Source organism: Staurois parvus, unplaced genomic scaffold, assembly GCF_062004578.1.
Source record: "Staurois parvus isolate SC_StPar_1 unplaced genomic scaffold, SC_StPar_1.0 ptg000327l, whole genome shotgun sequence".
Lineage (NCBI taxonomy): Eukaryota > Metazoa > Chordata > Amphibia > Anura > Ranidae > Staurois > Staurois parvus.
Genome location: NW_028318123.1, coordinates 6879859 through 6895025, shown reverse-complemented (window position 1 = coordinate 6895025; position 15167 = coordinate 6879859). Strand labels below are relative to the sequence as shown.

Sequence of the window (15167 nt, the reverse complement as noted above, 5' to 3'; positions counted from 1 at the left end):
TTTTATTCCCACGTCTTCGTGGTCCCGAAATCTTTGGGGAAGTTCTGCTTCATCATAAACCTAAGAAGGTTAAACAGTTTCCCGAGGGTTCAAAAAGTTCCGTATGGAAACTATTTATAGTGTATGGAAACATCTGCTCATATGAGTTTTCATGGCCACTGTGGACCTCAGGGATGCCTACTTCCACATTCCCATCGCCCTGAAATACCAAGCCTCCTTACGGTTCGCCATTTTCATGGAACAGAGGGTCAGGCATTGGCAGTTCCAAACCCTCCCCTTTGGGCTGGCGGCCAGTCCTAGAATATTCACCAAGGTCTTGGCCGAGGTAGTAGACTTTTTACACCTTCTGGGGATTTCTCTCATCCTTTACCTAGACGATCTGATGATCTACGGATCCTCACAACACAAAGTCCTGAGAGACCTGGAAGAAGTGATCCTCATCTTGGAATCTTTGGGGTGGATTGTCAATTGGGAGCAGTCCTCATTGACTCTTTCCCAAACCAAGGTGTAATGGAGTCCAGAGGCTCTTTTTTTTACCCCAAGACAATACCGAAAAAATAGCGAGGGCTGTCTCTGGGTTGATAGCAGCTCCAGATTCCTCACGGAGGCACATTATGAGGGTTCTAGGACTCATAACAGGCTGTATTTCGGTCGTTGACTGGGCAAAGTTACATTCCAGGGAGCTTCAATTCTTCCTTCTATCCTCTTAGAACAGGAAAGGGCAGTCGCTGGATGAGAGGGTTTCCCTCACGGAGAATGTATAAACCTTGCTGAGGAGGTGGCTCAGGTCCCTGAATCTGGGGAAAGGAAGACCATTGGCGCAGTGGAACCCAATCAGGGTAACCACAGATGCAAGTGAGTGGGGCTGGGCAACTCATCTAGAAGACAGACAAGCCCAAAGCCCATGGGAGCCACACCTAAGGGGGACCTTCTCCAATTACAGGGAACCTCTTGCCATTGATCGGGCCTTGAAGTCCTGCGAAGACAGGATCGGGGGGAAAAGCAATCCAAATTCTGGCAGACATTATATCGACTGTGGCATACCAGAATCATCAGGGGAGCTCCAGATCCCAGAAGCTTATGGACCTAGCTCAGGATGTTCTAGGATGGGCAGAGAGCAGGGTCTTTTCAGTGTCAGCGGTCCACATAAAAGGGTTGGCCAACATAAAAGCAGATTTTCTCTGCCGACAGTTAAATTCACCAGGGAGAGTGGGAACTCAATCCCGATGTCTTTTTTGAGATAAGTCAGGTTTTTAGCAGCCCAGAAATAGATCTCTTTGCTTGCAGGAAAAACAGGAAGGTCAGGCGGTATTTTTCCCGGGCCCGGGAGCAGGGGTCCGAGGGTCTGGATGTGTTAGCGCAGGAGTGGGATTTTGAGCTGACATATGCATTCCCCCCTCTGGCGTTGATCCCGTGGGTACTACAGAAGCTGTGCTGATCAGACTGCAGACTGATCTTGCTGGCCCCATTGTGGCCAAGAAGAGCCTGGTTCGCCACCTTGAAGAGGTGGTCTGTGGCTCCCCTACTTTTCCCAGTCAGGAGGGATCTCCTCTTGCAGGGGCCAGCTCTGCACCCTAATCTGAAGTTTTTTTGGTTAACTGTTTGGCTCTTGAAAGGGAGATCCTTAGAAGAAGGGGGTGTTCTGAGAGGATGATAGACACTCATCTCCTAAGTAGGAAGCCGGTCACTAGAAAGATGTACGCCAAGGTGTGGAGAGTGTTTTCTAGTTGTTGTCAGGAGAAGGGGGTTTCCGTTCCCACAGTCCCTGTGATCCTAGACTTTCTCCAAGCAGGGGTGGATAAAGGTATAGCAGTAAAGGTGCAATTGGCGACCTTATTGGTCTTTTTGGATCAGAGACTTGTTTTGGAGCCCCTAGTTAGAAGGTTCTGGGGGCCAGGGAAAGGATGACCCCATTAAGTTACACAATTTTCCAGCCTGGTATCTGACATTCGTGTGAGAGGCTTTAACCAAGCCACCGTTTGAGCCAGTGGCACAGATTTCTGTTAAGATTTTATCTTTTAAGTTTGCCTTCTTCTTGGCCATCAAAATGCCAAGGAGGATAGGCGACCTTCAGAGCCTGTCTATCAAGGAACCCTTCCTGGTGATATTAGAGGACAGGGTAGTGCTTAGACAGGATCCCCTTTATTTGCCCAGGTGGCCTCATGGTTTCATAGGACACAGGAGATTGTCCTACCATCCTTCTGTCAAAACCCTAGGAATGAGCTTTTTTAGATGTCAGACAGTGTTTACTGACATATTTGGATAGAGTAAGTGCCTTCGGGAAGGCGAATCACCTTCTGATTTTGTTTAGTGGCCCAAGGAAGGGACAGCAAGCATCTAAGCCAACAATAGCTAGATGGATCAGACAAGCCATCCCCTTAGCTTACAAGCAATCAGACGTTTCAGTTCCTTTACACCTGAGGGCTCACTCTACCAGATTACTGGCGGAAAGGACCAAAGCATCGATTGAACAGATCTGTCGAGCAGCCACATGGACAAGCCAGGACACTTTCATGAAGGCACTACATGGTAGAGCTGTAAGTCACCTCAGGACCTGGCTTTTGGCAGGAAAGTATTACAGGCAGTGGTCCCACCCTAAGATAGGCCTTAGTTCATTGCTTCTCATCTCAAGGTGTGCTGTTCTGGAAGAAGACTAGAGAAAAGTACTAGGAACACTTACCGGTAATGGTGTTTATGGGAAATCTTCCAGGACGGCAGGCCTACTTTCCACCCTTGTCTGGTGTTGATTAATTTAAGCCAGATTACCTTTTGTGCACCAGGGTTCGGGAATGCTTTTGCATAACTGAGGAGTGAAGAGAAGGGTGGGGAATTTTAAACTCTATTGAATGTGTTTCCTGTCAGCTAGTCATCTCTCAGGTGTGCCGTCCTGGAAGATTTTCCAGAAACCCTGTTACCGGTAAGTGTAACTGGTACTTTTTTTTTTTTTTTTAATCAAACTTGCAACCTTTTTCTGCTGTTGCATTTTAGTACATGACATTAATAAATGTATTTATATAACCCAAATTGGGTTAGAATTTTTACACATTTGTAAATTTTACATGACCTGCTTACTTCTGCATTTTTGTTTACAGTGTTCCTGGGAAAGTTGGTGATGTGTGTGTGTGTGTTATGTTGCAGGTATATGACGATGGGAAATATGTATATCTAGTAACTGAACTAATGAAAGGAGGGGAACTTTTAGACAAAATACTACGGCAGAAGTTCTTCTCAGAGCGGGAGGCGAGTGCTGTATTGCACACGATAACCAAAACTGTGGAATACCTACATTCACAATGGGTGAGATCATAAGCCTTATATGAATATTTTAGAAAGCATTCATACTTTGTTTGACATTGTAATATTTCAAATAGAGAGTGGAGTCGGTTCCTGTTTTCCCCATCATCTACTTTGAGGTGGAGATAAATAAGATGGCGGCGGTATGCGGCTTGGTGGGCCTCCAAGGCCTCCAGCTTGGTGTCTACTATAGATGTGGAATATTCTAGAGCGGTTAAGCGGCCATCCACTGAGTTGATCCGTTGTTTAAAGTCGTGGATCTTCTTAGTCAAGTCATTCAGAGGTATCCATGGCCTGGCTGTCCTGCCACGTGGGAAGATTCACAAGCAGGTCCTGGATGGAGCAGGGCTCGGGGAAGAGATCAGGTGCTGGCGGAGAAATTAGTGCACCTCCGCAGAACGTGGTTCTCCAGCAACTTGGTGGGTTCTCCAATCCCCCAGTATAGAAAGTGGCGCTCCAAAGTGGTTAGGCTGGCTAATAGGCTGGTCGTGCAAAGCTCCTGAAGGTGCATGCTCATGCCGCCATGTGCAGATCACGCTCCTATATTTCAAATGTTTGCTCTGGAAACGCATAAAAGCAGACAACATAAGATTTTTCACCATAATAAAGCAAATTAATCCTGTCTCTTTTCTGAAAATGTATGCCTCCTTGTGTTTTAACTATTTGAAAAATAATACCAGTACCTAAAAGAATATATACTGTACATAAGTCAGGAAACATGAGAGACCTAAAAATTAACAAAAACATGTACGAGGGGTTGTACAGAAAGTAATGCAAACGTTGGCCTAACGTTTAATAACATACAAAGGTAGTTCAAATTCCACATGTTGGTAGATTAACACTTCCTTTATACAAAGTTACTACTCATCATAGTCTTCATCACAAGTGATGCATTTTTGTTCTAGCTGAACCCAATTCTCAAATCCTCTTTGAAAAAGTTTAGGTGTGCACTGGTGTATCTACTTGTTCCATCCACTTTCACCTTGTGTGTGCCATCAAATAATTTCCCCAAAGACTGTCCTTTGTTGGACCAAGCAAGTGGTAGTCTGAGGGTGCTAAATTTGGGATTTACAGTGGATGGAGGGTCACTGACCAGCCAATTTCTGGTTGCCTGACTTGTTGCCAAAGATGTGTGTGAATATGGACCGATTTCAGATTTTTGTTCAGTCTCGTCGTCCTTCACTTTCTCCATGAACCACTCACTGCTTATGGTACATTCCAGGAAATCAAGGAGACTAAATCCCTTGCCATCACAAAACACAGTCATCATGACTTTCTGTGCTGATTGCTGGCTCTTGAATCTCTTAGGCCTTGGGTAAGGGGTGTGGTGCTATTCCATGACTGATTCTTTATTTTTGGATCAAAAAGATACAACCACGTTTCATCCTCTGTTACCAGACCAGCAAAAATGTCTTTATCGACTTTAAACACTTTCTCAGATTAGAGCAGACCTTCCACCCTTCCATCCTTCTTTCCTTTAATTCCAGTATCTACTGCTGAAGTACCCACTTTGCATGCTTTCCAACACCCTAAGTCTTCCAACATCTTCTGTATGGCATTGTGACCACAGTCCAGTTGTGCAGTCAGCTCAGTTTGTGACTCGTCTGTCCACGCAAAACAGTTTGTCCAATTGCTGACTATTTGTATCAGTGGTTGCAGTTGATAGTCTCCCACTGAGTGGTTTTTCTTCAATGCTGGTTTCCCCTTCATCCATCTGTGCACATAGCTCTTGTGTAATCTCCGTAAACATTCACTAGCCTTTTGTGAATGTTGGACAGCCTGCACCTCTGCTTCATCTAGAACTCAGTGACAGCATGTTGTTTCTGCTTGCAATCCATTATTTACCTGCAATGAAAAAGGAGAAGAATAGTTACTATAGAGGGAGAATTACTCTACCAACATGTGACATTTGAAGGAGCTATGGAAGTTAATAAAAAAGTTATACCCACTTTTCTTTTACTTTTCATACAGCCCTCGTAGTTTTGTTGTCGACTACCTGGAATAAATGTTTACAGTTTAGTGTACTGTTGACACACTGATATACTCAGTATAAGTGTATAGTTTTATGACCTTGAGAAACACTGTTTTGTAGAATGTCGTTTTCTTTACAGGTTGTCCACAGAGACTTGAAACCCAGCAATATACTTTATGTGGATGAGTCTGGTAATCCCGAGTCTATTCGAATCTGCGACTTTGGTTTTGCTAAACAACTCAGGGCTGAAAATGGGTTGCTTATGACTCCGTGTTACACTGCAAATTTTGTTGCTCCAGAGGTAATGATATTTTCTGTCTTTGAAATTTAATGGCATTTTGAATTAAAATGCAAATCCTCTTTTGTTCTGGCCACACTTTGTTGAAACACAGAACAACATTATATCTGATTATGGAGTGGTAACATGTTTTTACCCCAGAGGTTTTGCAGGGGAAGAACATTGGGTTAAGGAATATCCCACCCCTTTTAAAACTAAGCATCTGTGTTCATTCCTGTACACAAGGGTCATATGAACAGCATAGGTGGGGAATTTCCATGTAAGCTGGAAATACTTACACTATATTGCTACCTTTGTTTTTGAAGAGATGATGTTAAGAATGGTAATGGTATCTTCTGTTCACATTCTAGTAACTTGTCTTGTACCACTGCCAGGCTTAGCTGTGTAAATGCTATTAGCATTTCAGATTTTGAGGTCAGACATTGTCCAGCAGTGATTGCACAAACTTCAGAGGAAAGGAAATAATGCTGAATTATTGAGACTATTTTGTCTCCTCACTCCTAGAAAGCTTGATACAAGCAGGCAAGTAGAGATAAGGGAATTTCAGTTAGGGGGGTAAAAATATTTTGTAAATGAACTGGTCATTTAAGCAAAGACTGAACATTAATGGCTTGTAGTAAGAAATGTATGAGATTATACTTATATAAGGCGTTTGAAAGTATTCAGACTGTCCCTTGTAATCCAAATATTTAACAATTTCCAGGAAATCATCCTAGTAGCTTGTACTCATATGTCTGGGTGACTGCTGGTGTACAGTTTTGCAGTAGATGAGCAGGCATGTTTTTTTTGTTTTTTGTTTTTTTTTTCTTACCTTCGCTTAGGATGAGTAACCTAAAGATACATTTTACTTAACCTAATCATGTCTCATTAATGATAAATTTGTAAAACTTGTGTCAGTGGGCATTTCTATGCTTTAGACATATTTTGCATTACTGTAAAAAGTCTACGTAGGGGAGAAGAAGGTCAAATGCACCAGTCGATGAATTCTGGATGATTTAATAAGTATCTCAAACAGATGCCTTTAACACAAGCCTAAATTCCATTAACATAGGCCTTCCTAAGCTGTTAGGAGGTATAAAGTATATTATGCACATACATGGAGCAGTTCTCATTAGTCCCTAAATGCTTTAATGGCAGGCTATTTCTGTTGGTCAAAGTTCTGAGACTTTGGCATACTGATGTAGCATTCCCATTCCCTCTTGCTTCCTACATATTACCACTGGCCAGTGAAGCAATAGTCACTTCAAAGCACCTGGATGAGAAAATTCTGACAGAAGCCAGTCTGCTCCAATATCCGTATACTTGTTCTGGGACAGTGGACCCTAAGCTTTTCATTCATAAACTTTCCTGAAGTCAGGAAACAGATCTAAAGTTGGGGAGTGTCTACCTCCATTTTCTTAAAATATATTTCTTTTACTAGACCACTTCACTAGTACAGATGTTGCAGTAGGTAATGAAGTATTGTTATATTCAAATGTTCTTTGTTATGCCCAGGTTAGACTAAATGTCCCTCACTGTAGTAATACTTTTATATCTTAATTGTACAGTACAGGACACAGACTTGATATTCATAGATCCTGAGTTATAGGCTGGTACCTTCAGGTGATTGGGCACTGGCAAAGCATTGACTGACAGGCTTCCTAAGCATCATCCTGGTAACCCTACCCTATTTCCTGAGTCCTCAGTTTTTTCCTAGTGTCTTAAGGTGATGGACCCCTTCTACCTTACAGGGAAAGCTCTCTTGGCTTAACAAGTTTATTATTTTACTTCAGATTCTTCATTCAGTTTCTCCTGCTTGTAATACAACAATAGGGAAATTGCATCTGGATGGTTGCAACCTCAATAAAACTTTAGGAGCTGTAGCCAGACCCCACAGAGTGGGGGATGCCTGTAATTTTGCTCCGGGCACTGGATCCTGCTTTGGGCTCTTACCTCGGCACTTGCAACGTATGCAATCAGTCGCAGGTGCTATACAGGTTCAGGGCTTTGGTCCATTTCTCTGGAACCAGGTCCCTGAAGACCCCTGTAGAGGTATGCGCACCTTGACAGGTAAAGTCTGAACCTGTTATCAGGACCAGTGACATAGACAGGTCATCCAGTATCTCTGACCATTGCTGTAGCTTACCTTACTTGCCCCACACTATTTTATGGGTATTCTGAATAGTTTGTGTTTACATATAACAATCAGGGAAAAAGGCTATCTGTGTGAATTGTATTCACTGTTTCAGTGTTAACTTTTCAAACTTGGCGCTAAAAATCACCCACACGACGCTTTCTCTCAGGTGGACAACCAGCTGTTACTCTACACTACAGGTTGCACATTTGCCACCTATTCTGCCTATAGCTATTTATAAGTTAACCAGACCATCCCTCCCACTCTTTAGCCACAAGATGCTTGCTACAGGACGATTTGCACCCAGTAGATGGTGTCCCTGCAGTGCTGACCTGTTGTCAAAACAACTTTTTCCCAAACAAAGCTGCAGGCAGAATTAGCTGGCTCTGCAGCATGGCTACAATAGCTACTGCGATCCTCCCCTCACATCCATCCCACCCATTTACTACATCACATACAGGCACTCAGGATAAATGTTTAGAGGAAGGAAAGCAGCATGCCAGAACAAGAAGGTAAGGTACAGATCGTTAAGGAAGGGCAAAACAGTACTTTTAAAAAAGGGCTGCATAATTACAGAAGGAGCAGATGAAAGTGGAATACTGGCAGCTGGGCCAGGTTCACACCGCATGCAGGAACACATGGGAATGTGTGCTGCAATTTCTGTGTGATCTGGCCCTAGGTTTTCTTTAAAACTACCTTACTTTTCTTTATCGTATATCATGGGACACAGAGCAGGCTATTCATGACTGCGGGTTATAGGCGACCTGTAGGTGAATGGACACTGGCTGACCAATCAGAGAGGAGGTCCTCCAATATATAACCCCTTGTATACAGGAAGTACCTCAGTTTTTCGCCAGTGTCTGTAAGGGGGCCCTCATCTACCAGGCACTTTTTCCGCCACATACAAGTTCCAGTCTCAAGGGGTAGATCTCAGAATCGAAACCCAATGAGGCCCTGCGTGCAAAAGTTGTCTAAGACAGATCCAAAGTCCACCTCCTTTGAAGGGGTGCCCCCACTTGTTCGGGTGAGGGGAAGGCTTTTAAATTTTAGGCCACATGGAAGGCTCTAATCCAAGACACATGGGTCATGTCCACGATTTCTCTGGGATACAGACTAGAATTGTGGGTATTTCCCTCTCCCCGGTTTCTAAGGTCAGATGTACCAACAAATCCAGAGAAAAGAAGAGCTTTATTTCAGGCACTCGATTGCCTATTAGTTAAAGGAGTAATCGTGGAGCTTCCAGTGGGTGAAAGGTTTCAGGGGTTTTATTTAAACCTGTTTACAGTCCCAAAACCAAATGGGGATGTAAGGCAAATTTTGGACCTCAAGGGTCTAAATCAGTTCCTGTATGTCCGATCCTTTTGTATGGAATCGGTTCGGTCAATAGTGGCCTCCCTACAGGAGGGAGATTTTTTTGATGTCCATAGACATCAAGAACGCATACCCGTATGTACTGATATTCAATCCTCACAAAAGATTTCTGCGATTTGCAGTAGGGGCTCAGCATTTCCAGTTCATAGCACTGCAGTTTGGGCTGGCCACGGCTTCCAGAGTTTTCACAAAAATTCTTGCTCCGTTGTTGGGGCTACTCAGGGAGTATCGGTCACGGGTTATCTAGAGTATCTCTTGCTCAGAAATTGGTTGGTGCCGAATCTGAAGCAGGAAGTGGTCCTTACAGTGCATATCCTGGAACAGCTGGACTGGGTGCTCAACCTCAAGAAGTCGGCCCTTGAACCAGTACAGAGCCTGGAGTATTTTTGGAGATGGTCCTAGACACAGTTCAGGCAAAGGTATTTCTGCCTCCAGGGAAATGTTGCACCCTGAGGAACGAGGTTTGCAGTTTGAAGGCCAACAGGTATCCTTCAATTTGCCTCTGTATGAGGTTGCTGGGGAAGATGCTGTCCTCGTTCGAGGCTATTCCCTATGCTCAATTCCACTCCAGACCACTGCAAAAGTACATTCTGTCTGTTTGGAACAAAAAGATTCTGTCACTGGATTACTGCATATCTCTGTCTGCAGAGGTGCAGCAGAGCCTGAATTGGTGGTTGATAACTCACAATTAGGAGAAGGGAAGATCCTTTCAGCCAGTGGTGTGGAAGTTGGTAACCACCAATGCAAGCCTTTCAGGTTGGGGGTCGTTCTGGAGGAGGCCACAGTTCAGGGAACATGGCTTTCACGGGAAAGGGTTCTTCCATCAGTGTCCTGGAACTTCGAGCAGTGAAGCTGGCTCTGAGATATTGGACATCCAGGCTTCAGGGTTGACTTGTAAGGATTCAGGCTGACAATGCCACAGCAGTCGCATAGATCAACTACTAGGGCAATACCAGGAGTCGAGGTGCTTAGAAGCAGGTGAACTACATTCCGACCTGGGCAGAGAGATATGTTCCAAGTCTGTCACCAGTGTTCATTCCAGGTGTGGAAAATTGGCAGGCAGATCATCTCAGTTGCCAGCAGATGATTCCAGGGGAATGGGCTTTGCATCCTGATGTTTTCATGGAAGTCTGCCAGCGATGGGGTTGCCTGGATGTATATCTATTGGCATCCAGGTTCAACAACAAGGTCGGTCTTTTTGTGTCCAGGGTAAGGGACCCTCACGCCGCTAGGGCAGATGCCTTAGTGATTCCTTGGAACCAGTTTTCAATGATTTATGCCTTTCCTCTGATCCAGCTTTTGCCGCGTCTCTTACGCAGGGTTCTGATAGTCTATTACTGTGATACTGATTGCTCCGGCCTGGTCTGCGGACATAATGAAGATGGCAGTAGATGGGCTGTGGGCCCTGCCATATTGGCCAGACCTGCTGTCTCAAGGTCCTATATTGCACCCAACTTTACAGTCGCTAAATTTGACGGCAGGGCTATTGAAACCCAGATCCTAAGGGGTGGAGGAGTATCGGATTCTGTCATCCCCATCATGTTGGGTGCTAGAAGGGTAGTCTCTAGGAACATTTATTACAGAACCTGGAAGGCTTACATTGCCTGTTGTGAGGTTCACAAACTGCACCCACAAAAGTATGTGGTTGGTAGGATTCTGTCATTTCTTCAAACAGTGTTTTAGAAGAATTTGGCTGTTGGTACCATTAAGGGCCAGGTTTCAGCATTAGCTATTTTGTTTGAGGCCCGCTGCGTCTCATTTTTGGTCACTTTTTTACAAGGAGTAATGCATATGACTCCTCCTGTCATGTTGCCTTTGGGACCTGAACTTGGTTTTGGAGGTTTTTCAGAAACCACCATTTGAACCTATTGGAAAGATTCCACTGGTCCTGTTGATTCGTAAGGTGTTGTTTTTAACGGCAATCACTTCTGTGAGAAGGGTGTCAGAGCTGGCAGCTCTATTTCGCAGAGAACTGTTTCTGGTTTTGCATTATGATAAGGTGGTGTTGCGACCTAATCCGTTCTTTTTACCAAAGGTGGTTTCTGGTTTTCATCTCAATCAGGATGTAGTTCTGCCTTCATTCTTTCCTGCATACCTTGGATGTGGTTAGTGCTGTAAGGGTCTTCTTGAAGGCGACAGCACAAGTCAGGAAGTCAGATGCTCTATTTGTGCTGCCAGAGCGGCCTTGGAAGGGGCAAGCGGCATCCAAGGTGACTATTTCTCATTGGATCCGCCAATTGATCATTCAAGCCTATGGTTTGAAAGGGAAGGTCCCACCCTTTTCGGGTGAACGCACACTCCAACAGGAGTGTGGGGGCATCTTGGGCAATCCGCCATCAGGTGTCAGTGGCTCAGGTTTGCAAAGCTACTACATGGTCTTCGGTTCACACATTCACAGGTGGATGTCAGAGCAGCAGAGGATTCTGAATTTTGCCAGAGTGTTTTATGAACTGCTGAATAGGTCCTGAGGGAATATGGATGGTGGCTATCATGGTGTCACCCTCCCCTCAAATTTCTTATTGCTTTCGGACATCCCACATAGTCATGAATAGCTTGCTCTGTCCCCCATGATGTACGATAAAGAAAATTGGATTTTTTTTTACATGCTTACCTGTAAAATTCATTTCTTGGAGTACATCACAGGACACAGATGTCCCACCCCTCTTTTGGGAATGTCATTGCTTGCTACAAATACAGATACTTCCTGTATAGGTGGGGTTTTATAGGGAAAGGCCTCCTCTCTGATTGGTCGCCCTGTGTCCATTCACCAATAGGTGGCCTATAACCCACATAGTCATGAATAGCCCACTCTGTGTCCTGTGATGTACTACAAGAAATAGATTTTACATGTAAGTATGTAGAAAAATCCAATTTTCAATGGGCTTGCTAGATTAGCCCCCTAAAATGTGCTTTGCCCAGTGATCTTTGATTTCTTCCATGTTCGGGTAGATCTCCACCACTCTAAGGTTGCATACCCCTGGACTAAAAAATAGGCAACCAACACAATCTTGTGTTCCAATGAGTTACAAAATATCCTCCTTCAGGGATTTCTACCTTCTCAAAGCTCAGAACAGCTCCAAGCTCTACCCAGGCTTCAATTTCTAAGCCAAAATTCAGCGCTTCCTTTCGACACAAGCCTTGGAACTCAAAATCCACTAAGTCTTTCCACAAGCCACCTTCACAAGGAAGGGGTGCCTTCTCTCCAACTAGGGGGTCACCTGTTGCATTTTGCCAATCTCTGGGTCAGACATCAAAAACCTCTTGGCTCAGCCAGGGGTTTCAAAGGGGTGCAAAATAAGGTTCAAAATGCTACCCTTTTTTCAATCCAAATAAAATCTGCTCAAGGACAGTCAGATGTGCTGAACAACCTGAAAAGTCTTTTATACCAGAGAGTAGTTGTTCCTGTTCCCCCTACTGGACAGGCTCAAATGATTATATTGAAACCTCTTCATGGTACCAAAACCCAAAGGGTGTATTCATCCTATCCTGGACTCAAAATCCCAAAGCAAATAACTGCAAATCCTCAAATTTTGCATGGAATCTGTAGTTCAAGTATTGCCTCTCTGAGACCAGGAGAATACTTGGCATTCATAGACATCCAAGATGCCTATCTGCATATTACCATTTATCCACCTCATGAGCTCTTTTTGGCCTATCCCCTGCAGAGTATCACAAGTGTTTGTACCTCTTCTTGTCCCGCTTAATGTCCTCATGTAGCTAAAAATCAGTACAAGAGACATAACTTACCATCAGTACAATGTATCACTTGTGCGGATTCCTCTTCTGTTAGTAGAAGTCCTTCTCAGTCCAAGCTCCTTCGTTGTATTAACCCCTACCCCCCTAGAAAATTACAACAACGGGTTAATACAACCAAAGGGCTGTCACAGGCTCTCGAAAAGAGAGCCAACTTTGACCGCTATTTCCACCCAGGTACTACAGCTATTATGAATGGAAGGGGCAGACCTTTCCATCATCCACCCATACTCCATTCTTGGATCTTGTTTCATTTATAGAATCTGAAGTATTACTTCTGTGAATGGAGCAGCTGGGTGGAAAGGGTGGGCATAGTCTTGCTCTCTTGGTACAGCCTGTTAGTTTTATTAACTGCATCTGAAGATTATGATGGCGAGGGTGGGGCGTAAAAACGAAGGAGGATTTCCACTAACAGAAGAGGAATCAGCAAAAGGGACAAATCCTACTGACTGTCCCTTGTACTGGTTTCTGTTTTTTACTTTAGCTATGTTTAGAATTTAAGGACTCGGTATCCAGGTCACAAATTAACCAGACGACCCTTTCCTGAAGGATTCCTCTTTCTTCCAGTGATCTACAAACATCCACAGGACCGTTCAGATGCTTCAGACTTTCAGTTGGGTGATCAATTTTCAAATTTCTGGTCTTCAACCTTCTATTTGTCTGGAATACTTGAGCCTAATTCTAGACACTGCCCAAGGAAAAGTCTTTCTTCCAGGAAACCAGGTTGGTCTCAGAACTCGTATTCGGATCATAAGATCAAAGACACTCCTTTGAGACTTTCTGTGAGAGTTTTGAGCCTCATGGCAACCTCCTTTTTGAGGCTGTTTTATTAATCTAATTTTATTCAAGACAACATTTTTTTTGTATGGAAGAAGCATGCTCTTTGTTCCTATCCAGCCAAGCAAGGAAATCCCTTGTCTAGTGGAATTCCTGCACAGCCTTATTAATCGGGTTGTGTTCTGTCATATTACTGGAGGGTGATAACTGATGCCAGTCTCTTCAGCTGGGGTGCAGTGTTCCAGTCCCTCATAATTCAAGGAACATGGTCACCAGAAGGAGCCAAGCTCCCCATCTACCCTTGGAGTTCTAAGTGCTCAAAATGGCTGCACCACTAAAGTCCCATTCTTCAGAGACACCCAGTCAAGGTTCAGTCGTACAACACCACACCCGTGGCCTACATCAGTCACCAAGGGGGTACAGAGAATCGTACAGCCTTGAAGGAAGCAAGCCAGGTCCTCTCACAGATGGAGAAACATTGTCGAGATCTCTGCTGTCCACATCCCAGAGATGTCCTAGGAGATGTGACCCCTGGCCTGTTCCAAACAGGCCAGACCTGCTCTCACAGGGCCCACTGTTCGATCCTGCGTCTCTGACTCTGCCATTCCTACCGCACTTAGAGCAAGAAAAGCTACTTTCAGAAAGATCAATTATACCTGGAGTTCCTTTTCTGCCTGGTGTGGACACAGGCACTTCAGTCCCAGATGTTAATCTGTGCCCAGCATTCTGACATTCCTACAATTAGGACTTGACTGAAACTTGGTCTTACGTGAACTGAAAGGACAGGTTGTGCCTTGTCCATTCTTTTCAAAAAACCTCTGGCTTCACTCTCCCTTGTAAAAACTTTTCTTCAAGGTTCATCTTACAAAAAGCCCCTGTTGCAGCACCAATTGCTTCATTAGTATCTCAACGTGATTCTCTTTTGCCCCTGCATAAACCATCCTTTATTTGAGGTTTTTCCTGGCTCAGGCCTCACTTACACTGCCCTGTGCTTCCCTGAGACATTAATCTGTTTTTCTCTGCCCTGCAGAAACCACTTTTTGAACCCATCAGGAAAACCCCCTTGGATGACCTATCCTGCAACATAGCCTTCTTGATTGCTGTCCTGTCCATCAGTCCATCCATGTGTCTCTGAGCTGACGACTCTTCTTGTAAAGTGCCATTCTTTATGCTTCACAAGGACAAGGTAGTTTTGTGCCCATGCCTTCCTTTTTTCATCGAGGTGGTATCAATCTTTCACATCAATGAAGACCTAGCCCATCCCTTTTTGTGCCCTACTCCATAGTACCCAAAGGAACTGCACAAACTGAACTGCATGGGATGTGATGAGTCATTAGAGTCTACCTCAAAGCTTCATTCAGGAGGACAGATTCTATATTTGTCTTTCCCGATGGACTTTTCAAGGGACATCCTGCTTCAAAGTCCACTAAATAGATAAGGCAACTCATCCCAAGAGTTACTCTAAAAGACACTATTGCATGCTCATTTCACCAGATCAGTGGGAGTTTCTTGGTCATTCCAACATCAAGCTGTATATAGCTGCCACCTGGTTATCTGTTTATACTTTAAGTTCTACCAGGTGTATGTCC

At 44.2% G+C, this 15167-nt stretch overlaps 1 protein-coding gene across 2 annotated transcripts in view; it reads left to right on the top strand.

Moving 5' to 3' along the window:
* The window catches only part of RPS6KA3 (ribosomal protein S6 kinase A3), a 225680-nt gene that overhangs the window by 195142 nt on the left and 15371 nt on the right, over nt 1-15167 (top strand). For both annotated transcript variants that reach the window (XM_089683932.1, XM_089683931.1), the window contains 2 exons: nt 3139-3297; nt 5406-5567. In XM_089683932.1, coding sequence (XP_089540058.1) covers nt 3139-3297; nt 5406-5567 — 321 coding nt within the window. The remainder of the gene's footprint in view (nt 1-3138; nt 3298-5405; nt 5568-15167) is intronic.